The sequence below is a fragment of the Centruroides vittatus genome, unplaced genomic scaffold (genome assembly GCF_030686945.1).
Source record: "Centruroides vittatus isolate TY-2023 unplaced genomic scaffold, ASM3068694v2 scaffold_435, whole genome shotgun sequence".
NCBI lineage: Eukaryota > Metazoa > Arthropoda > Arachnida > Scorpiones > Buthidae > Centruroides > Centruroides vittatus.
In genome coordinates, this window is record NW_027122708.1 from 6,668,823 (window position 1) to 6,694,098 (window position 25,276).

At 29.9% G+C, this 25,276-nt stretch overlaps 2 protein-coding genes across 3 annotated transcripts in view; one reads left to right on the forward strand and one right to left on the reverse strand.

The window, feature by feature from the left end:
* Rpe (Ribulose-5-phosphate-3-epimerase) overlaps positions 1-25,276 on the forward strand; it is a 61,267-nt gene that overhangs the window by 23,450 nt on the left and 12,541 nt on the right. The window contains exons 3-5 of one of the 2 annotated variants that reach the window (XM_067287200.1): positions 3,319-3,453; positions 14,288-14,374; positions 20,719-20,794. In XM_067287200.1, the coding sequence (XP_067143301.1) occupies positions 3,319-3,453; positions 14,288-14,374; positions 20,719-20,736 (240 nt within the window). In that variant the 3' untranslated portion in view covers positions 20,737-20,794. Of the gene's footprint in view, positions 1-3,318; positions 3,454-14,287; positions 14,375-20,718; positions 20,795-25,276 lie in introns of those variants that run through there. The other variant, XM_067287199.1, reaches the window with a different exon arrangement.
* Positions 15,962-25,276, reverse strand: part of LOC136989085 (hepatoma-derived growth factor-related protein 3-like) — a 100,576-nt gene continuing 91,261 nt past the window's right edge. The window contains exon 8 of the mRNA XM_067287179.1: positions 15,962-16,739. The gene's annotated coding sequence lies outside the window, so the exon portion shown is untranslated. The remainder of the gene's footprint in view (positions 16,740-25,276) is intronic.

A 25,276-nucleotide genomic window follows, 5' to 3' on the forward strand; every position in this document is an offset into this window, starting at 1 on the left:
TGGTGCTGCAATATTCTTTATTTGCCTTATCTATATTTTTTGGTCAGTTACATGCCGCCGCCTACAAACTCTGGCAGGCCGACGACAACCGCAAGAAACCCGACCAGAAGAAATCCCTCTCCACGAAAGGGAAGCTAACCCGCTTCCGGGAAGTGACGCACCCTTCCAGGAAACACCCCGGAGCGATACCACCCGACCTCACCAACATTCCATTGTTCAAACTTATTAACGCCGCCATTTTAAGGCCTTTGTTCAGACCTCTCTCTCTCTCGAAGTTTTGACCTTAACATAATCATAAAACCATATATATTATATTAAATATTCCATTTATTCGAATTTTATTTAGCTATTTTAACTAACGTTTTAAATTACAAGAACGTATTGGCTTTCCCCACTAGAATTAAGTTAGATTTTATCATCCTATCGGCCTGAGGGAGAGTAGACCCCAATTATATCTGTAAAATGCATACCTCTATCTAAGAACAAATAGAACTCTCATTTCAAATGACTGTTTATAATTAAATTTTGTGAGTACCAGATAGGACGACATCCTTGCCTCAACAGAACCCTCGCCTAAGACTACAACTACCCACTGAAGTTAAGAAGGCACCGACACCGCTACCCTACAACGAACTACGAAAAGTCACCACTCATCTGAATCCTCCATCCATCAAGTTCCTGTTTCTATCTCCAACGGACAAGCAGCAAGGTCGCACTATCCAACGAGTTCACTTCAACAAAAGAACAATAACGACCACTTAGGACCTTGAACTTTTACTCTCGTACCCAAGCGACGAAAGGAAGCTACGTCAGCACCACGTGCCAACTGGGAGAACAACCCTACTTCCGGGAATGCCGTTATTGTGTACCAAACCCGAAGTGTCTGTTCTAACACCGCAAATTGTTATAACGCGCGCCTGAATAATATTTTATTGTCGCAAAGGAATAATTTGTTAAATTCACCATTTAAATCACTGTCGCTAATTTAAGTTGCCATTTAAATCACTAATTAGGGAGAGAAAGTACACTAAGTATAGCCATCCTCCCAAGAAAAAAATCGAACCTGCCCTTTATGGACAGGTACAATTTTGGAAAGCCCAAGGTGATGTGAAAATTTGAACCCACTGGAACCAAACACTAGCAATAAAATTTTTATTGCTTGGTTCCCATGGAGAAAACATGAATCATGAGGAACAAAATCTGAATATTGCTGGTTGGTGAAGGAGAGGAACATGACCAAGAAGATAAAAGGGCGATGAGAGAGGGAAAGGGGGTTGGTTATGTAGTGTCTGTTAAACAGTGTGTCCGTCCCGAGGGAACCCGACGTCGTACGAAAGGATACCCGAGCCGAGGATACCTCGAACTTGTTACAAGAACTACTCGGACCAAGAGGTATGACCTCCCCAATTTGTGTGAACTCTCCCTCCAGGTACCCTAAACTTAGGCGACGGTATTTCGCCCATATTTATAGCTTTTAGTCTTAATAAATTGTTGTTGTTTTTCCATTAGTGTCATTTATTCGAGTATTGCCGCGCTGCTCTATCGTCGGACCCATCCACTTCCTCACTCTCACTCACGTAACGTGTGATGCGTAACAAATCCGAACCGCCATCTTGACCGTGGGCAGGTCTCACCGACCTGTTAGCCGACAAAAGGAGGTACGACTCCGTCCACCTCCCGGTGCACCCACAAATTGGTGTCAGGAGTGGGGTCAGATGTAACTTTGTTGATTAAAAAATGTAACTTTGAATGTAATCTGGCTTTTGGAGTGGATAGCGATGGCTCATTTCATGTTCCCCAAAACCTTTTTCATTCAATATTTTGTACCGAATCCACTTTTTGTCTCCCGTAATTATCCACTTCAAAAATGAGTCATTTTTGTTCATTTTAAGAACAAATCACATACTTAGACCATGGTCCATCAAATGTTTTTCTGTTAAGTTGTGGTACCCAAACATAGCAACTGACATAACCAAGACATTTCAAATGTTCATATAGGTACTGCTTGATATTTTTAGGATTTTGGCAATCTCTTGAGTACTATAACATGAATTATTATCAACTAATGTTTTTATCTGATCATTATCAATAGCAGATGATACTTTGCATCTTTCAGAGAAAAATTGTAGGCTTTGAAATGAGAAACTATGATATGTACCATGCTTGCACCAACAGCATCATCTCCATAAACAACACGTATCTTTTATTGGGTCTGTGCAGCATTTTTATCCTTTTGATAATAAAAAAGCATTAAATGTTGGTGATGCACTTTCTTGTCTTCCATCTTTTAACTTGTTAAAAAACACAACCAATTTCTATGCTTTTTCTTTCAAATGATGATTAAAAATGACACTCTTAAGTGCATGAACCATAAAATGCATATGAAAAATCACAAAATTGTTAATAATGCTATTTACCAAAAAAAGCTAAGAAATTTCTGAATCCAATATTATGTAGCAAAATTACTATGCAATAAATTTCAGAGAAGAGATTTCGAAAAAAATAGAAATTACTATAAAAAATAAGCAAATTAATTAATATAAAAATAGACTAATGTATAAAAATTATTCATTTATACATAATAAACAATTGCTTACCTCTAGACAAATTGATTTGTTATTTAATTAGTTATTAGCCTTAATATAACCTGATTGATAATCTAGCAGATAATTTGGTAATAACAAATTGTTAATTTATTCTTTCAGAAATATTTTCAAACCTCTCAGTTCAGCATCAACTGTTATTTAATAGAACAACTTTCAAATTAAACAAACAAAATATTTGTTTACTTTGAAAGTTGATTTATTACTTGTAGAAAGCAGCTGATGTTAGAGTTCATAAAGTTTGCACATGATTATGAAATATGATGTATTATCAAATCAAATTGATAATAGAAATGTTTATCATAAATATTTCATATTAAAGATAATTTTGAATCTGCATTGCAAAATGTACTTGTATTTCTTTTTTAATCCATTGATTTTATTATATAGTTCAGAAAATGAAGGCATCAAAATCTGAATGACAAATAGGGAAAAAAAAATGTTATAAATGATGCACATCACTGCCAATTAGTATATGTGATTTTAAAGTTATAAATACATTCAAATTTGATTATGTTAGTATTTATTTTACAGAAAGTGCTTTCATATTTTAACAATAGTGTGTATATATATATAATATATATTTATTCCAAACAATCAAAATTCTTGAAGTATAAAGAGAGATTCTCCTAGAAAAAATTTCTGCTATTTATGTAAAAAATTAGCACTTAATATATTTATAAGAATTTTTAACAAAAAAAAATCTTATTTGCAGGTTGGTGTTGGTTTAAAACCAGCAACATCTGTTGAAGAATTATTACCTTTGGTGCAACATGTAGACATGATTCTTATTATGACAGTGGAACCAGGTTTTGGAGGTCAATCATTTTTGTCTGAAATGATGTCAAAAGTAAGTGCTTCTTATTCAATCATCAAGTTAGAAAGATTAATGTTCCTGAAAATATATATTTTAGCATAAAGTTATTAAACACATGTCAAAAATGTCCAAGTGCCCAGCAACAAAAATCATGGGTAAACAAACATTCTTGGTCTCCTTCTGAGCTCTGTTTTCAGTTTTTCTGCTTTCCTTTAAATGGAACATGAATTGAAGCTAATGTTTGAATTCAAATTTAAAACACAATGTGGTTCAATGGACATATGAAGTGGTAAAACATGCACCATTACATAATTTGGTGGGCTACATTGATTGGATGGCTTTCTGTAGATAGTGCAAGATTGTACATTGCTTGCCAAGCATATAAGATTTGTTTTTCTTGAATAAGAAATGGTGCATGTTTTACCAGTTCATATATATCTGTTGAACCACATAGCATTTTAAATTTGAATTCAAACATTAGCTTCAATTCACATTCCATTTAAAGGAAAGCAGTAAACCTGAAACAGAGCTCAGAAAGAACCTGAAAACATTTGTTTACCTGTGAATTTTGTCACTAGGCACCCAGAGTTTTTGAGGTGTGTTATGCAGTAAGTCCAGTGTGAAAGTGTTTGAACTATTAAAGCTATTAATTTTTAATTTAAATATAAAACGGCCAGTGAAACAAGAAAAATTTATTTATGTTCTTCAAAACTGATAATTTTATAAAGGATTGTAATTAAATACAACATATATCCAATAAATGAAAAACATTCAAACTATTTTTTGAATTTATTGGATAAATAATCCACAACCTTCTGAACCATGTTCAGAAGGTGTGGATTATTTATTTTTAACTTCTTCCTCCAATTCAAATTCTTTGTGATTTCTAAACACAATAACACAAATAAACTTTATTTTTCCTGTTTTCATTTTGTAGTTATTTTAAATGGATTTAAGAGTTAATCTGGATTATGGAATTTATTAAGCCTTTCCTATCAGTAATAAAACATTTTTCAGCTAACTTTGTTTTACTCTGAAGATAAATTTTCACTTTCCTGGCTCTTATATATGAGAGGGAAAGTATGGCATTCAGTCAAAACGTGGCCCCTCCAAGATTTTTTACTTTTTTGGACTCAGGCCCTTGAAATGTCAAGAAATGCAAAAAAATTTAGGGAATTTTTGTATGTATGGAAATTAGTGTGTGAAGGGGAGGAATGATTTTGTTCATTCACTTTGAAGCTTAATAATTCCTATACCTTTTTCAAAAAGTTCTGAAATTTTGTAGGGAGGTGTGTGTATTAGGGGAATTCATGCCATTAAATTTTGGTGGTCAAGAGAGTGAAGAGATAGATAGGGATTCATGTATCATATCTTGAGTAGTGTTGGATTTATTAAATCGAACCCTACTCTAGAATTGATACATTATTAACATTTACAATTTTTTTAAAATAAAATTCATCTCTATTTTCAAAATTAAGGTTTTTTGCCATTTTATAATAATTAATAATATAAAAAGTTTATTAAATAAAATCTCATAACAGAAGATGCCATGCACAATTTTAACTCTTGCCAGGAAAGTTAAGCAATGCGTTACTGGCTTTTTTAGAAATTGAACCAAAATAAAAATAGTTACATCATCAACTATTTTTATTTTAGTTAATTTTTATTTTAAAATTTATTCTTATTTATTTATTAATAACTTTTTAAATATTGTAATAACTTTGTTTTTCAAATTATTTTAAAATTTAATGTCTTGTATATACAATATATTCTATTCTAATTTGAATTTTTGGTCTTGAGGACAATTTAAGTAGTAACAAATCAAAAACATTTGAACAGTAAAAATGAGTTATATTTTTGTTATTTACAGCAAAAAACTGATCTTGTATTATTATTTTGAATTAGATATAATTGTATTTTTAAATAAAATACAATTTTATCTAATTTATTAGTCCTATTTATTATGATGGTGATTAATTTTAAAATTGAATATATCTACTCACAATGTAGTAATTTCAAATTTTATATTTTATTTAAATAATATATTTTTGTTGTTTCTAGTCTGAAATTCCAAAAAAAGCATTTTCCAATATATTACCATTATATGATCATAATTTACAGTAGAAATGCTTTGGATGGAAAGCATAAGAACTGAAGTGAAATCAACTACGTTCTCAGAATGATTTTTAAATTTTTGTCTACTTTAAAAATTTATATTTATTGATGTAAATACAGCCTTAATATGTACTATATAAAATCTATATTCTTTGACTTTTACTGGATAGAAAAATTATGATTTTAAATAATGATATTATATGAAAGAACTACTTTTTCTTTATCTTCTAGTTAGTTTTTTCTTGTTTTAATTTAAAATGTTTAAGCCCTGATAATTTTAAGAAGCCATCAACCAATTGATCTTTGCACAGACTGGATCTGTGCGAAGATCAGTTTGGGGAGATTGCAGTACAGCAAATATTCAGACAAGTGAAATCCCATTGCTTTTTCTTTTAATTCATTGATAAGGATTAATTTTGCTATTACAACAGCTTTGAAATGTCATAAAAGAATTTCATGCTGTTCTTTTGTGTTTCAGTTATACATGAATAGTGTTTAATCACAAAATTATAAACATTATACTTAATTTAATTAAGTATTTCATTTATACTTAATTTTACTAAGGGATATTTATTCATTTATTTTTACTTATTATATTATTTCTTTATTTATTTATTTTTAGAATTCTTGTAATCAATTTTTTAAAATTTTTGTATTCACATTCTTCTATTTTTCTGTTCTATTATAACTGAAGAAGGTCGGTGAAACTGGTCAAAAACATTATTATTTTATTAAATTCATTGCTGGATTTTAAAAGTGTGAATTTGTTTTTTGTTTTTTTTTTTTTTTGGTGATCTGTCTCCAGTTAGTTCAAAATATATAGATAATTTTATTATCTTTACATATGAAAACAAGAATTTATAGCTAAAACAATTTTATGTTGCTTTAACACAAAAATAAAAAATATGGAACTTGAACTTCAAAAATATTAATCTTAACTGATTTAAAAGTTTTAATATTTATATTACATTAATCACTACAATATTAAATTATAATCTGTCTTAAAGGTAAATATCCTTTCAAGAAGTTATAACTTTCATTTCTGAAATATATGTTAGATTGGGCATTGTATAGTGACTTTAAAAAACATTTTCTTAGCTAACTTTATTTGATTCACATTTCATCTTACTTTTTTGTAATTTTACGAAGCATCTTCATTTAATTTTTTTTTACATGAAATAAGATTGGAAATTCTTCAGAGGTCAGGCCTGATAAAATTTCTTTCAAATCTTATTTTTCTCATAAGAATTAGCATGACATTATTATTTTAATTAACTTTTTTCTGCTCCAGAAAATATTCTTGGATTCTGTTGGAAATTTTTGCTTATGTTTTAACTGAATATTTTATTTTTACTTAAACAGTTTGATTTTTAAGAAAATTAAAGCTATGATTATAATTTTAATTTAGGAGTAATCAAATTAATGTTAAAATATTTTCCTTTTCATTGATGCTTTGTCATATACATATACTTCTTTAGCATGAATTAGGATTTGCCCTCCAGAGTTTCATATTTTATTTACTTTTGCATCATTTTTTATAAATATTACATAATTATTTAACTAAAAGAAATTTATATTTTGAAAATATATTTATCTGAATGTAAAATGAAAAATTATATTTAGTTCATTTACAGATTCAACATGCAAAATAATAATATAGTATTCATGAAATAAAAAAACAAGGAAATGAAAAATTTTGAGGAGGGGGAAAGTAAAATAAAATAATAATAATAATGTAGCCTGCGACATATTGCTAAAGATGAAGTTTTATATTAAAGACTTTTTCTGATCTAATAAATTTTGTTTGTTTGCTTGTGGCACTCTTCTCTGTGATGCCTTTGCCAAGCCAAACACAAAAGTGTCTACAGTGTCAGTGGAATTCAATTTCTTTTCTTTCAATATTTCCAGAATATTTATTTTTATTTATGTACTTATGAACCTGTTCCATTGTATTTTATAGAAAAATTTGTGAAAGCCCACAAATTTCTGTCATATGATCATTAAAGTTTGTTTTAGTTTATTGATTCTGATTTAAAACCTAATGATGCATGAATATTTTGAAAGTATTTACTTAACTTTAATCTGCTTTCAATGTTTCTTTAAAATGTAGTGTCTCTCAAAATATATTATTTTAAATTATTATATTGTCAATTGCTGTACTAAGAATGACTTTCTTCATCATTTGAAAGAAATATTTTAATCTTTGTAAATATTTCTGTAAAATAAGATTGAATGATTCTATGCAAAGATATGTAAATAAAACAAAATTTATTTTATTAAGAGAAGATTGAAAGAAAAATGCTGAAATTCATAACAGTGTGACAGAAGCAATTATTCAATGTATGTAGTCATCAACTACTACATGTACTGTACCAACATTTAACAAAATCACATGTTGTTTTCTTAAGATTACTCAAGCATCACCTGGTACATTAACTAGTTATATATTACTTTCGTGTGTGCCTTAGTATATTGCATTTTATATTACAGGCAATTTTTTTCTACAGAAATAAGGTTAATATCAGATTACAATAATTAGGATTATATATTTGCCATCTTGATGTATAAATAAATGGCAAACAATAAGAAAATAGAATCAATATATCAAAGAATAGATACAGTTAAATCTTGATAGCTGATGGCCTGAATAAATGGTCACTTCAGATAAGTGATCATATTTTCCTACTGAGGGTGGCAAATAACCTGGAAATCTTGGGGCTCTGGTAAATAATTTTGCCTTCAATGGACCATGGAAACATATATCATAGCCTACTGAAACAGAAGAATGCAGGCTATGATATCCAAGTTGACACTTGAGATCTGTTAATAATTTTATATTAATTATTCTTTTGACTGGGAAATGTAAATAAAAACTAATTTTTAAAAAAATATTTTTTTCTAAAGTATTGAATTATTCAAGTTCTTGTATTTTTCAATACAAATCTTGAAACCTAATATATTAGTAATGTGTGAAATGACTGCCAGATTAAATTGGGCTAATACTATACAATTATTTTTTAAGAAGTAGCCTGATTTAATCCAACAGTTATTTGGCACATTTTTCAGTACATATTACAATAATATTATTAATTAATGAATGGATGAAGCAAGAACAAAATTTAAAGTTTGGTCATGATCTACTCTTATGTTACATTATCTAGGCATTCTCAAGAGACTTAGTTGGAATTTATGAATTCTGGTTCATCACACACTTTGTCCTTAATTACTTATATTATACTTGTGTCCACTTTAATTGCATTACAATAAATATATTTTAATTGGAAATGGTGTGTTTCTTCTCCCTCAGTATAACAAGTCCTAGTTCACAAGAATGTCCAAAGTGGACACAAGTATAATACATGTATTTTGCAATTTCAAGCTTTTCATATATGATCATTAGCAATCTTCAAGCCATGCCTAGTGGTTGTTAATTACTGCTTTTGTATTAAATAATATTGGTTAAGCTAAATAAAGAGATTATATCATTTTCATCTGTAGACTAAATTTTTATTGTTTAGAAAATTTTTGATAGCCTGAGTGATTTCAAAAAGAGGGGCTTTTATGAAGAAAGTTTGGAAACTGCTGACATAGGATATGGGAGAGTATGTAGAAGATATTTAGTTTTAAGGTTTTGGTCTCAGAAACAATAAAGAGAAAAGAATAAATTATTAGAGTTTAGCGAAGCAATAGTTAAAGTGACATGTAACACATTATTTGATACATTTATTCTATTATTTTAAAAGAACCAATTTCATGATAAACTATACTTCAGTTTGCAAACTCACCAAATACAGAGTAAAGGCATCATTTGCATTACATGTTTAATTGCTGTGTAAAGTAAAATTCCACAAGGCAAGTTTTCACATAGTTAATGCCTGGAAAGTTAGTGCACTAAACTTTAACCCTTTGGTGAATGCACTTTTCAGAAGGTCACAAGAGTGCGCATCGCAGCAATTACACTGCATGTGTAATATTACTTGATTTAAGTCAATAATAAATTATTGTTTTGAAAATATGAATCAGATATACCAGAAAATTAATTTTACGACATTTTAATGAACAAATTGGTTATAAAATATTTAGATAATAAAAAGAAGTCACTCTACTTCCATGTGATGTTCACTTTCACACATGGCACATATAATAACTATTAATATATTACTATGCTTTTTGCAAACATTTCTACTGCATGCCCTATTGTTTTTGTGTTTGCCACAAATAAAACAAATTCCAGGTTTTGCTACTTCTTTGGGTTGCTTTTTGTTTTCCTCATATTTTTCCAAAAATGTGCAAATGTCTTTAGGAAGTGTCAGCATCATAGATCTTTCTTTCAAATGTTCTTCCATTAGACTTAAGGCAAGTTTTTTTTATAAAATGTTGTCTTCTGTCTTTGTTATCGGGATTATTAAATTTAAATATAATATTAGAATTTATTCCAGCAATGTCGAAATGACAATAAAAGAGAGCTAGTGGCCATCTCCTTGTAATTCGGGATGTGGTGTAGGATGAACACATCTGATCTACAGTGTCTACACCACCTTTAGTAGCATTGTAGTCCAAATTTATCACAGCTTTGTTAGTTTCCTGATCAACTTCAGGAGTGTCATGCATGGTCGAAAGAAAGATTACAGCTTTATTTTTCTTTAGAACTATTGAAGCAATACAATAATCACACTGAAAACCAAATAGACATGAATTTATTTGTCTGGTTTTGTTTGGAAAAAATTCTGGGGGTATTTCTTGTTTGTTTTTCTTTATTGTTCCTAAAAAGGTAAGCCCTTTATTCAACAAATCTACGGCCAAAGGATAACTACTGTAGTAATTATCTGTAGTAACATTTTTTTTTCTATTGGCACAACTGATCTCTTTTACTATATCATCGGCCTTGTTTGATCTCTTGTTTGATCCTTGCATCTGCTTTCCACAATAAATCTCAAAATTAAGAGTGTAAAAGGTTCTAGCATCACATAGAGCATATATTTTTATGCCATATTTTGCAGGCTTATTAGGAATGTATTGTACAAACCTGCAGCATCCTCTAAAAGGATGAAGCATCTCGTCAATTGTCGCAAACTCACTTACATTGAAACTGCCTATACAATTGTTGACAAACTCTTAGTGAAAGTCTCAAATTGGTGCAAGCTTATCAGTTATTTTTCATTCCTCATTGGTTTCTAAGTTGTCAAATCTAAGGGTGCGACTATGCAGACGCGAGCGAGCGAGATTTTCTGAGCAAGCGAGAATATGTAGCAAGAAGAGGCGAAACGCGATAAATATCGAAACCTGTTAGATATGTGCGAAAACCAGAAATTCGCTCTTTCCAGCGTTATTCCTCGCTTCTCGCTTGTGCATGTTTTTCCTTTGCGAAAACTAAATCGCTCACAACTTCTCGCTCGCTCTAAATTCGCGTCTGCATAGTCGCATCCTAAGTGCACGAAGCAAAAACCGAAAACGTTTGTAACTGAAAAGGCCCCGTAAAAGGATCATTCCTGTACCATTGGAAGACCAGAGCTCATAGCAATTAGTATGACTTCTTTTTCTTATACCAATCACAAAAAATGTTCCAAAAAGGGCTTTTATTTCTGTTGTGGTTGTATCTCTGCATCTGTATATTTGACAGCCTTTTTTTCCTGGATATACAGATTTCGTGAAAGCTGATTGGAACACTTATATAAATTTAAAAGACTTAAAATATGAAAGACTAATATAAATTTAAAAATTTATAGAAACTTATGACGTTAATTTAATATATTTATTCAATAAACTTGCGGATATTGACCTACTTTATTAAAAAATTGTAAAAAATAAATATAAAAGTATACTGATATTTTACTTACATGGCAGGGCAAGTAGTGACAGTTACAACACAAATGAGGTACAACTTGATTCAAAGTCCAGTAACAACTAAACAATTAGTATAACTGACTCGATTTCACAAACATTATGTAATGTGTAATATGAAGACTATAAATACTATGACGTACTTCTGCAATAATTAAATACAGCGTCAAACAAAAAACTTTATTTTGCAGCAATTTGCCATGGGTGTGTTCACTGAAGGGTTAAGGAAAATTTAGTTTTTTAAGTAAATAAAATTTATATTTGTACAGCAAATTTTCCTTTATCCTATTCTTTATAACGAAACTATTTGGAAATATGTTTCATGGGGAAATCAATTTCATTTTGGCTCATGTTCAACTGAAATTTAAATCAGACCAATCAGAAAGAAAAGTGACATGTGCATTTGTTTACCATTAGGTGCCAACTTATTTGAAAGAGACTATAGTAATTTAAAATATATCAATTGGATTAAGAATCAACTGATATAAGAACTGATTCTGGATCATGTTTTCTTTGCTCTTTGAAGATTCTTGGTGAACCTTCAAAAACATTTATGATGCATTGAATTCTGCAACTGTGGAAGATTGAACACACACACAACACTGTTGAGGATATAATAGTTGAATTGTAGATACAAATGGAAGTTGATTTATATATATACAGTAGAGCATCGATTATCCGACTCAATTGGGGACTGGGGTTGGTTGGATAACTGAAAAAACGGATAACCGAAAAGTATGAAAAAATACGTTATTAGTATAGTATATTAGTATATCCCATGTAATTAGTATATTAGTATATTGCTATTAACTTACTTTGCATTGAATTTTCATCGATGTTAAGCCCAACAAATTTTTTTTTTAAATAATAATCGTCACTATTGTATCGTTATAAATTATTTCTTTATTTTGTACAAAATAAATACAGTCAAACCTGTTTTTATGTGGGGGATAGGGACCGCATTAAAAAAAAACGCATAAAAAAAATCTCTCGAAACTTCACGAATGGCTGTAAATAATAGTTTTCGCAACACAATTAAAAAATATTTTTTTTATGCGGTCAACAGGGACCGCATAAAAAAAGTCTCACATAGAAAATAACTCAAAACCGTACAAAATAGAATTTATTGACAACAGATGTCAGCACTTGACTGCATCGTCTGGTCTATCGTCTGTTTTACATATTTTTGTCCAAGTGGTGTTTTGTTGACTTAAGTAAATTGAAAAAGTAAATTATTTCATTTTTCGCATATTCATACAATAATATTACTATAATAAGTGCATTTATGCTATAATAAGTTTATTTAGCTATAATAAGTCAACGTAAGACATGACGAATCGCACGAGACTAGTCGCCAACTATACCGCACAAATTAAAAATTCGCATTAAAAAAATCGCACATAAAAAGAGCGCATAAAAACAGGTTTGACTGTACTGTACAAAAATAAAGAAAAAATAGAAAATTAAGCCTTGTTTAAATACTGGCCTCCCTTTCATGGTTGAGCCAGTGTTACCAGCTAAAATGCAAAAATTTTACAAAAATATTAAAAGTAGCCAAGACATAGCCAAATATTGTAGCGCCATATCTCTAGTGGACATTTGAATTTGCCGACTAGAACATGGTCAGTTAACCGATGTGATGGTTGATCAGGGGGGTCGGATAATCTATGCTCTACTGTATATATATACATCTTAAAGCCCAGTGATGATCATATCAAAGCCAAACAAAATTACCAGATTAAATTATTCAGTATTTAATAATTATTAGTAGAGATTGATTTAATTCAAGATCTAGTTTGATTTTTTTGGAATATCATTATAGTAAGATCACATATAAAAAGGGATACCAAATTGTATTGTAAGGGATGTTAGCTAATAGCATTGAAATAATTTTCAATGTTATTACATCTTTCTACAAAAAAAAATGATTATTTATTGAGATTTCTAGTACTTTTCATTACTTTTAAAATTTACACAAAAATTTAATTGTGTATTCAACAGAACGCTGTAGTTAACTAATTATATTGATTTCATTTGTAGGTAAATAAGCTTAAATATGTTTAAGCTTGCATTGTTTTAACCCATATTTGACACTTATGCAAAGAAAACTCAAGAATTCTTATATCTTCATGAAGATTTGTAAATACAACTTTATGCCTGATATTTTGAAGAGAATTATTACACAACTGTTCTGATTAGCTCTATTGATCATTGTCATCTACTAGGCTTGAATGAATGTAGCTTTAAACAAATCCGTGTTTCTCAGTTTTAGAATTATAGTAGAGCGTCGTTTATCCGAAAGCCGATCAACCGAAATGTCGGTTAACCGAAAGCTTTCCAGTTGGACTGTGTCATGCTGAATCGAACATTTTTGATACTAGATTAACTTCTAAAGTATAATTTTTTTTGTTTTTATATTTTTCAATATATTTATTTTTTTGTACAAAATAAAGAAATAATTTTTAACGATACAATAGCCACAATTATTATTATTATAAAAATTTTTGTTAGGCAAAATTAGTGAAAATTCAGTGCAAAGTGACATGCAACAGAGAAAAATTTCAACATGGGATAGGTTAATATATTTTTTTGTACATAATCGGATATCAGAAAAATAAGTTATCCGAACAACCCCAGTCCCCAATTGATTCGGATAAACGACGCTCTACTGTATATCAAAATAACTTTTACTTCAAAGAATAAATAGTTGTAAAATACCAAATTTTTTCAGATATTAAAATAATCACTATAATAATGTCTTTAGTATTTTAAGAATATTTCAATATGAAAATGGCAATAAAAATAATAAAATTATGTTGAATTTTTAATATATTTTTATTGATAAAATTTTATGAAATAATAATTCTAATTATCAATAATCTTGAAAAAATAATTGAATAATTGTTTTCAGGTGCAGTTTTTGAGAGCACGTTTTAGAGATTTGGATATAGAAGTTGATGGAGGAGTTGGTCCTCAAACTATTGATATGTGTGCAGAGGTATGTTTTTATCATTTCCTAATAGTTTTTATTCACAAAGTCAAGAGTTTTTCAGAATTTATCTTATAAAATCTTTATTTATGGTAATCATTGGGTTTAATCTGTTTTGATATATTGTAGATGATATTAAAAGATTTAATAATTAAAATTGATCAGAATATAGTTTGCCAATTAAAGTTTCAGGATTAAGTCCATACATACATTTAAAAACACTAGAAATAAGAGTCTAGGTATCTGTGTCCTCTACATTCTGACTTAGATATTATTTGTCATCATTCATATTACAGAATTTGCATTGTGCAAATCATTGTCATTGTATTTATTGAAAAAAGCTAAGAACAAACATTAAAAAATTTGTTGTAGATTGGATAAAATTATAATTGAACTTATAAATTCATGGAACAAATATATGGTAAATGACAGAATAATATATTTATAGGAAAAAGTATAATATAAAAATATTCCTGCTAAATGAGTTTTTGAGATGATATTCGGATAAAGGTGACACAGCCATGATATTAACCACACCATCTCTCTTTGTGCCAATAAATAACATTTGGTTAACTCTAAATACTGTTAAAGATCCTCTTCATGTATAAAGATGTAAATGTATTGTTTATCTTTATGTATTTTTCAACATTTCTTTACATAGTTTAAATGAAAATAACATATATTGGTATTGATTAATTTTGAATTGTAAATAACTTTCCTATAATGTGATATAGTAGGCCTAAAACTTATCATTCACTTATTGCTGCACTTTGCTTTTCCATTTTTATATTAGAGGCTAAGTTTTGATTTTTACTATCATCTCTCAATGTCAAAATATTTCTGATCAGTCAGAATTTTGAGACATGCTAGTCTTTAAAATTTAATATAACTGTTTATTTGAATATTAATCAAATCTATTGTAATGTTTGAATTTATGACATATATATATATTCTATATTTTGTTGTTTTGTCAGTATATTGTATTTTCTTTTGCTTCGATAAAAATTAGATTTAGTTTTTATTAGAAAATATCTCTTATGTATCACTTTTTTTTTCTTATTAACATTTAGGCCTTGTATTGTATCTTTGTTGTATTTTAAATCTTAACTAAATGACAAAAATCAAGGATATAATATTAAAATGACTTCTGCTGTGGCTAAAATTAAACAACTAAAACAAATATTTCAACACACCACATTTATAGCAACCAAATATCTCAATTTTTATTGCATAATACAATATATAATTTAACATTTATAAAGCCAAACATGAAAAAATGTTCAATAAATTTGTAAACACTTACATAGATATGAGAATTTCACATTAACTTGAAATCAGGATAAACTAATATTTAAATAAGATAATTAGGAATAATTATACTATTATATTTAAAATGAACAATAGTAATAATTTATTGCAGAATATTTTTTAAATTATATAAATAAACTCAGACAGTAAAAGATTTATTATCCAAAATGAAATGACAGAAAATGCTACAGAATTTATTTATTGATCTAATATCATAATTTCTACTTTCATCATTCTGCAATTAATGAACCTTATGTTTTACTATGAAATAAAAGAAATTTGTGATTTAATGTTTTAATTTAAAATTCTTTAATATTATGAAATGATATGAAAAAAATCATGTTCAAGTTGAATAGAAAGTTAAATTTTTTTTAACAGTCCTATAGTCTTCATCAGATAATATAAAATTTATAAAATTCTAACAAAATTATTTTATATTTCTTCCCTAAATAAGGCTACTGAAAATTTGTTACTACGATAAAATCTGGAAATTTTAATTTGAATGTGGATATTAGTGTGTGAAGTGTATCCAGGAATTATTTTATGATTTATGATCAATTTTATCCTGGAAGAACTTGTGATATTATTTACATAATTTTCTGATTAATATATTATTTTCTATATTAAATAAACTTTCTTACATCCTCAGGTTTTTTGAGAAATATTAGAAGTAGCAGATAATATAACTTTTACTGTGCGATATGAAAAATTATTTTTCAATAAAACTTCAAAAAAAACTGTGAATTAAATATTAAAAATAGCAAAACTATTAAACCATTGTTTCTATAATCAATTTCACAAAATTTAATTCAAAATTAAAAGATATTTTATGCAGTTTGAGTTAATCTTGTAATCATCTAAATGCTATTTTTGAGTTAATAAATTCCTGTTTATTTTAGTTTATTCTGATCTCGGATATTAAAATTGTAAATAAATTCAATATTTTTAAATATTTGAATATAAAAGCATTGAAAATGATTCTATAGACCTGATTCCCATCTTGAACATCTAAAAGTGTCTTCTTTGAAGTAAAATATGAGTCCCTTGTAAAAATTCCCAGTGATATCTAAATATCATAAAAGAAGAAAGTAATTAATTTTTAAAATTGTTTATTATTAATTACTTAATTATTATATTTATCATAAATATTAAATATTGAATTGAAATATTTATGTAGTTTATTTTAAAAATTAGTTTGATGTCTATATACAGGGTGTACAGTAAAGTCATGTACTGGATATGTTTTGTAAATTAATGCTTTTAGGTTACTCCATAGGAAAAATCTAGTGGGGTCAACTTTGAGGAACATAAGTGCTATTCCATGATGGGCTACTATGTTCTGTTGATATTCATCAGTTGTAGAACTGTTTATAAGCCACTGACACATCTGGCCAAGAATTGAGTGGTGCCTGCTAAACTTGCTATTGTAACGACTACAGCATGTCATTGTGTTTTTTGTCCATAGTTGTATACAGGATATTAAGATAGCATTCACTTGTCTAGAAGCTATTGATGAGTATGGGAACATGTTTACTCCAGATCCATATCAGATGTTTAGTGGTGTTGCATATCTCATGTGCATTGTGGAACATGCTGTGTCCAATGGTGCATGTCATGGCAGTTACAGATTCCATTCCAGAAAAAAACCTCATCAGGCCATAAAATGTGCTTAAGCACATTAGCTGTGGTGGGCAATTTGCTCAGTAACTATTCCTTATGTTAATATGTTATATTTCAGTTGAGAAAAATGAATTAGCAAAGAAAAGTAAACAAATTAACAAAAAAATGATACAAGAACAGTCTATTGTATTAAATTCGAAGTCTTCAAGCTGTAAGTTACTGTGATAAAGACTCATGTAAACAGACATCTATCCCCTGACTAACATGGACTATTAATTGAAATTTTAAAACAATTAGCCCTGATTTGGAGATGGGCCACTACAAAACATCCCATTCAAACTGACATTTGGCCTGACATGATGTGCATTTTGTAACTTCTAATTTGAAAATAACTAGAAATTACTAACTTGAAAATAACCTGATTACAACTTGGGTTGTATGTAGACTATCATGATAGAACTCATATTTAACTAATACTTTGCATCACCTAGATTTGATCCTGAGTCCCCAGGGTAGTAGGCTGACACCTTAACCATTTGATCATCCAACCTGTGATATATATATATATACACCTATATTTGGTATACATTCCAGGGCTGAAATTTGTTGTTGTGATTTGTCCTGGCTTAAATTTAACATTGTTATGCCAGTTGCAGATAGCAATTGAATGAGTACATGTTACATAACATAAAATTTGATATAATTATGTCTAAAGCAGTGAGGCAATATGGACTGAATCAAATAGGCTTTTATGTGGTTATGTGTGGAAGTATGCCAAAACTTTGGGGTCCTGAAGATAAGGGCAACCTAGACTGTGCTAAATTTTGTTTCCTTGTAAGGTACTGTATAATTATTTCACAACAGTGTTTATGAGTATAAAGCATTGTCAGTGCTCTACTATTTAGCAGACTGCATGATGTTGGCTCTTTATAACAGCATTAGCATTGTTGTTGCCATATGATTTACCAAGATCACCGCTTTAATTTGTATCTTATATTTAGAGAATTTATTTATTATGTTGGAATGAATGTGTAATTTACACATGTTCCTTTTTTGAATGAACTCATTTATTTTACTGTAAACATTGCAGTGGAACTAATGCATCATATGCATATACTTGTGCAATGCTGGAAAGATCTCTTTTGCACCTGAATAAATGTTAGTATTACATTTATATTACAAAATTACAGTACAGTCATGCTAATCCAAACAGCTTCTACCATCCTCCTAACTAAAGTAACAGACTTGTCAACTGTACATATAAACATAAGTGATATGTTTTAAACATTGTTGTTCATTCTTTCTGTGACATTGTTTGACTTAACAACAATTCTAGCCTCTATTTGCTGCTGTAAAGTAACTTACTACAGTAAAAAATAGCCTCAAAGTGTAAGCATCATACCCTTACTATAGAAACATAAGATTGAGATCAATGGACACTTAAAAAGAGGAGATCAGCTAGTAAGCTTGCAAAATGATTCAATGTGGGAAAATTTGCTATTAGTGACATAAAGAAAAAAGGTGAAAAACTGAGCATTTGCTTTTACCAAGTGTGAGCCTGGAAAGTGAAAAACTTTGAAAGGAGGAGAAAATCCTGCATCATATTCATGATTTGTGCAACAAAGAACCCAAGAATATGAAATTGTTGCTGCAAAAGCCAAATTTTTTTATGAACATATCATAGAAAAATGATTTTATTGCTAGCAAAGAGTAGCTTGATTGTTTTAAAAAGAGATATGGAGTAAAGTTACTGGTTGTCACTGGTAAATGTTTGTCAGCAGACACATCAGTTTTGCAGCATTTCACAGAAAAGTTTAAGGAAAAAAATTAAGATATGAATCTAAGACATAAACAGGTATACAATGCTGATGAAAGTGGGCTTTTTTGGAGCATGTTTCCTAATAAGACACTTGTACATAAGCATGTAACTTCAGCTCTTGGAAGAAAAATTAGCAAAAACCAATTGACTTTTTTGATTTGTGCTAATGCAGCTAGAACTCATAGACCACCTTTATTTGTTATGGGAAAATCAAAGAAACCATGTACTATAAAAAATATTCTGTCGCCAGTGAAATATGAAGGGCAGAAAAGTGTTTGGATGCGCCAAGAAGTGTTTACAAAATGGTTTTCAACTGTCTTTGTTCCTTCAGTCAAAAAATACTTGCAAACATCTGATTTACCACCAAACACCTTGCTTATCTTGGATAATGCTCCCATCCACCCATCAGAAAACAGGCTAAGAAATGATGATGGAACTATAACAATGTTTCTATCACCAAATATCACTGCAGTTCTGCAACCTGTGGATCAGCTTGTGATCCAGTGTACAAAAACATACTACAGGAAAAACTTCTAAGAATCATTAATGAAGACGACAATGAAATGAAGGATGTTGGGAAATCCATCAACATTAAAGATGTCCTGTTCTGGATAGCCAACACTTGGGAAAATGTTGGAGAGCAACTTTTGAAAAACGTTTGGAATAAGCTCTGGCCTCCAACAGAACAAGTTGTAAATCATAACAATTTAATATTGACAATGAAGTAACAGACATACTGAACATTATGATGAACTCAAAATGTTCCAACATCTTGCAATAGGATAACTAATAGACCATAAGAATGTAATGAAGGACTGCAGATGGAAGAGAACAATCCTCATTCATTATTGACTAAGCAGGAGATAATTCAGGTTTTGCAGTCACACCAACTGGTCAATGATCAGGAAAATGATGAATGTTAACTCTTTCACACAAAGATACAGCTAGTTGTGAAGAAAAACTATTACAATGGGCCAAAAACAATAGTAGCACCCTCCCAGAACTTTTGTTGCTTTGTTGTTTACAAGAAAAATATTTCAAGCTTTTATGCAAAGAGTAAAACCCATAACAAAATTTCCGATTATTTTTGTATATTGTGATTTAAAAAAATTTTCATTTCTATAAACTATAAATATTATAGAAGTATTTGTGTAAAAGTATTTTTGTATTGTATCTTTAAATTTCCTTAATTTTTTAAACATTGTGTATCTTTTACTACTATGTATGCTAAGAATAAGAGCATTTTTTGTATTGTGTGTCACTAAATAACTCCTGCTAATCCAAACTTTTTATTAAACCAAACTACCACCAGTCTCAATTCATTTGGATTAGTGCAACCGTACTCGACTTATTCTCACTTACTCAACAATTTGATTGAAAGTAGCTTCCATACAGAAAAACAAAATGATACTTGACATCCCCTTTTGACTATATGTTATGAAAAAAGTCGAATATTTTAGGCCTGCAAGATATCAAATTCAATTTTTGAAGTCTCAAAGAATACCATTGTGGTTGATTAAGTATCATCTACCTATTTTTAAAATGCATATTATTATTATTTAATTAATTATTATTATTATTGTCTTATATCTATTTCTCTATTAAGATGGAGGTTTCAACCTGATGGTTTCTTCCTTCAGTATGGCTGCTGGCTACTGGAAGAAACCTGTAAAGTGGACATATCAGCCTCCTTGTTGCCATATTGAGGCACTAGAGACATGAGTGGAGGGCCAATATAGTGATGATAGAGAGGGATCAATGACATCAGGCTGAGATGAATGGAAGCACCCAGAGCTGAATGTTCCTGTTAATATTGTGGGCAGATGAATCAATAATGGAGTGTAGTCTTGTCATCTCCATAGTGTGGATAGGCTGGAGATGATGAAAGATTTTTGGAGTAAAGGAAGGTGGTAATTGGAGCTGTCTCCATTCAGAGACAGCACAGAATGTCTCCAGCTGTCACAATGTACAGTGTCTATATGGTCAGTTATAGGAAGTCTATAGGTCCTGGCCTTTCTCACTATGTATAGATGACCATATCTCTGTTAGATGATGCCTGAAATGCTGATAGATGGTTTGTTTGCCAAATTGAGCAGATATTGCCCCAACTGGGCTGCATTATATGGTCTCCTCATTGATTGGAATATGTGAATGACCAGAAGTCAATATAGAATGACTGGCTAGAATGGAAGCAATGAGGGCAGCAAAGTTAATCAAAACAGAAGAAGCCTTGTTGCCTTGACCAGGTCACTGCAATGTGGTGGTGAATTGTGATCAGCACTTCAGTAAATCCTGATAGGGAAGAAATCTGAAGTGGATGAAGATGGAAAGGGCAAGTAGTTAAAAATGTAGGCCTGTAGTCACTGCAGCATGAAGTGCTTAAACACTTTTGCAAGAACTGATGTGAGGGAGATTGGCCTGAACTGGTTGAACTGGGAGGTGAACTGGTTGGAGAGTCCTTTGGGCTTTCAGACTGGACAACTATTGCAGTTTTCCACACCACTGGGCATTTATCCAACTTTCAAATTGTGTTAAAGTGCTGAATCAAGGTTTGCCTGTCCTTTTGAAAAGATGTTTGAGGAGTGAAGTGCTTGTGAGTGTGAGTGAAGTTCCATCTGGTTCAGGAGGGTTTGGCCATAAGGACAAGTACTAACTGGAAGTCAAAGAAGTGAAAAGGGTACTGATACACAGCTGATGCTGAATGGTTGCAAACATCCAAAAATTTGCTTTGCAACACTTTCTTTTATGTCTTAACACTGATGGTAAATATATCTTAATTTTGCAATTAAATTATTTATTTTATTATTATAAATTTCAATGCATATGTGGAAAACACTGATTGGATTTCTGAAGGTAGTCAGAGAGGGAGGCTTCTAATGATGATACACTTTTTCAATAATTGCTACTTCAAACAATTTGGCTCCAAAGTCTAAAAATATTACAAAGTTATATTTACTTTGTATAATTGTTATCTTGGAAATATATAAAACATTAACAAATAAATTGATTTCTCTAAATATCACTAATTTGAAATTCCATAGAAGAATTTTAAATACATGAGAATTGTACTGAAATCAACAGTATGTCTCTGCTTTACTTTGATAGTGGCACAACTAAAAACTTTATTTATGCAAAAAAAAGGGTGGAGGCAAAATCAAACTCTTTGAGTATGGTATGTACAGTACTTTTATCATGTAAAATGGCATATTTCTGCCACCATTGGATTCCTACCAGAGATCATGTGTTTGTCATCAACTTGTATTGAACTGTTAGTCAATTAGAATTTTTAAATGTTTCCCTTATAAAATTAACATTTTTTTAAATTATGCCACTGTCAAAGCAAAGCAATGATATGTATTTATTTCAACTTCATCTCAGTGGAAAAAGACTGTATATAAAAATCAAAAATGTACATAGATTCTTTTTAACCATGTTTTGAGATGTTCAAAGCAGTAAGCATTTCATTTGTACAAAGCACTCATGATGTACAGAGAGCTTAGTGATGCATAGTATATTGCTCAATGTGAACTCTATTCTAAAGATGTAAAGCCCAAAAGCTGCAAGCAGTATGTTTCAGTGCAAACTGTAATTGATTTTCTCTGATACTACCTTATTGATGGCTGACATTGATTTATTGAGGACTTGTTACAAGTTTGGCAGACTTTGAGTGTCCCTCAACAAAAAAAGTCACATGGCTTGCAGTACCATAGTGGTGAGTTTTGGTATGCCAAGTTAATCAGGCAGGCCTTTCAAACAGATCATATTCATAGCCTGGAGGTGTTGGAAATATATAAAGTCAGCCTAACCAGCAATTGTATTAACTTTAAGGACTGCAATACAGTGGCACATGCATGGAAGTACATGTATGAAAGAGTTGAGCAAAATTAACTCATAATAATTTCATCTTATACAATATCTACAGCCTAAAAAATTGATATGGATCACATGATCGCATTTTCACTGTTTTAATGGGGGTTTCTCAAACAGGATCTCGGTTGTTTTTTTAACCCGGGAAATCCCACAAATTTCTTAAAAATTCACTTTCTTCTTATTTTGTGTTAAGGTTGAGGAAATTTTGCAAAGAGAAAGCATAATTAATTCATAAACTGTCAGAATACATTTGTATTTATTAGTTTTTTAAATTTTTGCTCGTTATGGAATGTCACAAATGGTAAATAATCCATATGAAGCTTATTTGTGGCAGGATTCTGAAAATTCTTTACTTGTCAAAACCTGTCATATCTGGAATAATTGTGTGCTTACTCTGTCTTAATTTTTAACCATCCCCAGTAGCTTCAAAAACTGCATAACACCAAGTTGTGCAAATTAGGAAAGGATTCAAACGAGTACGAAGTGTGCAAGTATGAAACTTTTCTTCATAAACCTGATTATTAAAGATAAACGAACTGCCAAATTATTGGGCTATAAGCTTAATGTTTCTATTAAAGCAATTGAGGTAGACAAATCAAAAATACTAGAGAACAAAAGAAGTACTACAATCTCAAAAACAAACTAGAAATCATCTAGGCTAAAGATGAAAAAAAAACATATCTGTCTTCTCTTAAATGCATTAAAGATGATTCTACCCACATCAATTGAATCAAAAAGGACATTCTCAGTAGCAGGACTTTTCTTTAGTAAAAATAAGAATCAAATAGAGTGATCAGAGTATCGACCATCTTTGCTTTTTAAAATTTTATTATAAAAATTTACAATAATACTTTGTATTATGTTTTATTTAAATAATGAAAATTACCTTCTAACTTAGAAGTTTGATCTAAGTTCATTTTTTTTCTTTAAATTTTCAACTCAATTCAACAGACAATTTTGTTGTAAGCAGTTTCCAACTAACTTTAATAAACTTTTTCTATTTGTGAAAATTTCTACATAGCTCAAAAGTAATTTTTTATATATATATCTTACAGCATTAATAATATGATTTTGGAGGTTACAGAACATATAATTATTTTTCATTTTTTAAAGTAATTTAATATCATTTGATTCTAAGATATACTAAATATCTTAGAATTAATTATTTTTATCCCGGGACAATAAAAACACCGGGAAATGAGAAACCCTAGTTTTAATCAAACATCCATATAAATTTGTCTCATGTGATGAGATATTCGAAATTAAAAAAACTATTTTCTAACATTATCATTCTGACATTCGACTTTGGAAATTCGGTTTTGTTAAAAATCCTGAGGCAGGCCTTGGTGAAGGCTGAAAACGTTTGAGTTTTCATTGAAGTGCTGTTACTGGATAAAAGGTTTCATTTGTATTTAATTAATTACCCTAGTAATTTGTGAAGAAGATAGTTACAATTTTGGTACTAATTTTGTTTTTTATGGAAATGTCTTCATGCTGAAATATCACCATACTCCAAGTTTGGTTGCATTTGGACTGCTAAATCTCTCTCTCTAGACAACATTGAATAGGAATATTTTAATTCACTCACTCAGTATAAAACCTCACTAATCTGAATCACCCCATGCAATAGTTAGTTATTTCTCCCATGATTGACTCCACTCTGTGGGCACTGAGGCCCTTTTTTAATAATGCCTATCTTGGGTTTAGTTAGGCTTGTAATGGGGACAGTTGAATAATGAGATAGTTGGATGTCAGAGGCAGTTAAGGCATCATAATTAGTTTGGATTAGTAAACATGCACTGTATATAACAAAATAAACTGATTTAAAAATTTGTTATACAACAATTATAATCTTAAACAGTTTTCAAATTGAGATAACATATCATTGAAATGCAAATACAACCTAAATTAAAAATTGTGTGTAAACTTGATTTTCATGTTAATTCATGTATAAATTGCATTATAAAATAATTCAAAATTTTTGATATGTTAACTTGAATACCCAAAAGCATAATGAATCTAGCAGCTGTAAAGTTTTGTAAAATTATTGCATGGAGAAATTCAACTTTCATATGTTAACTAAAATAAATCTACTTATTGTAACCACTTTATCAGTCAGTTATCATCATCAGTATAAGCCAGCGATTCTCAACCTTCTTAGCTCCGCGAACCCCCAAATAGTAAATATAAATAAAATTAATATTTTGCGACCCCCACCCAAAGGAATAACAGTAAGCCTTACTATTATTAATTGAATTTTAAATGTAATAATAAATATAAATTTCAATCCGTTT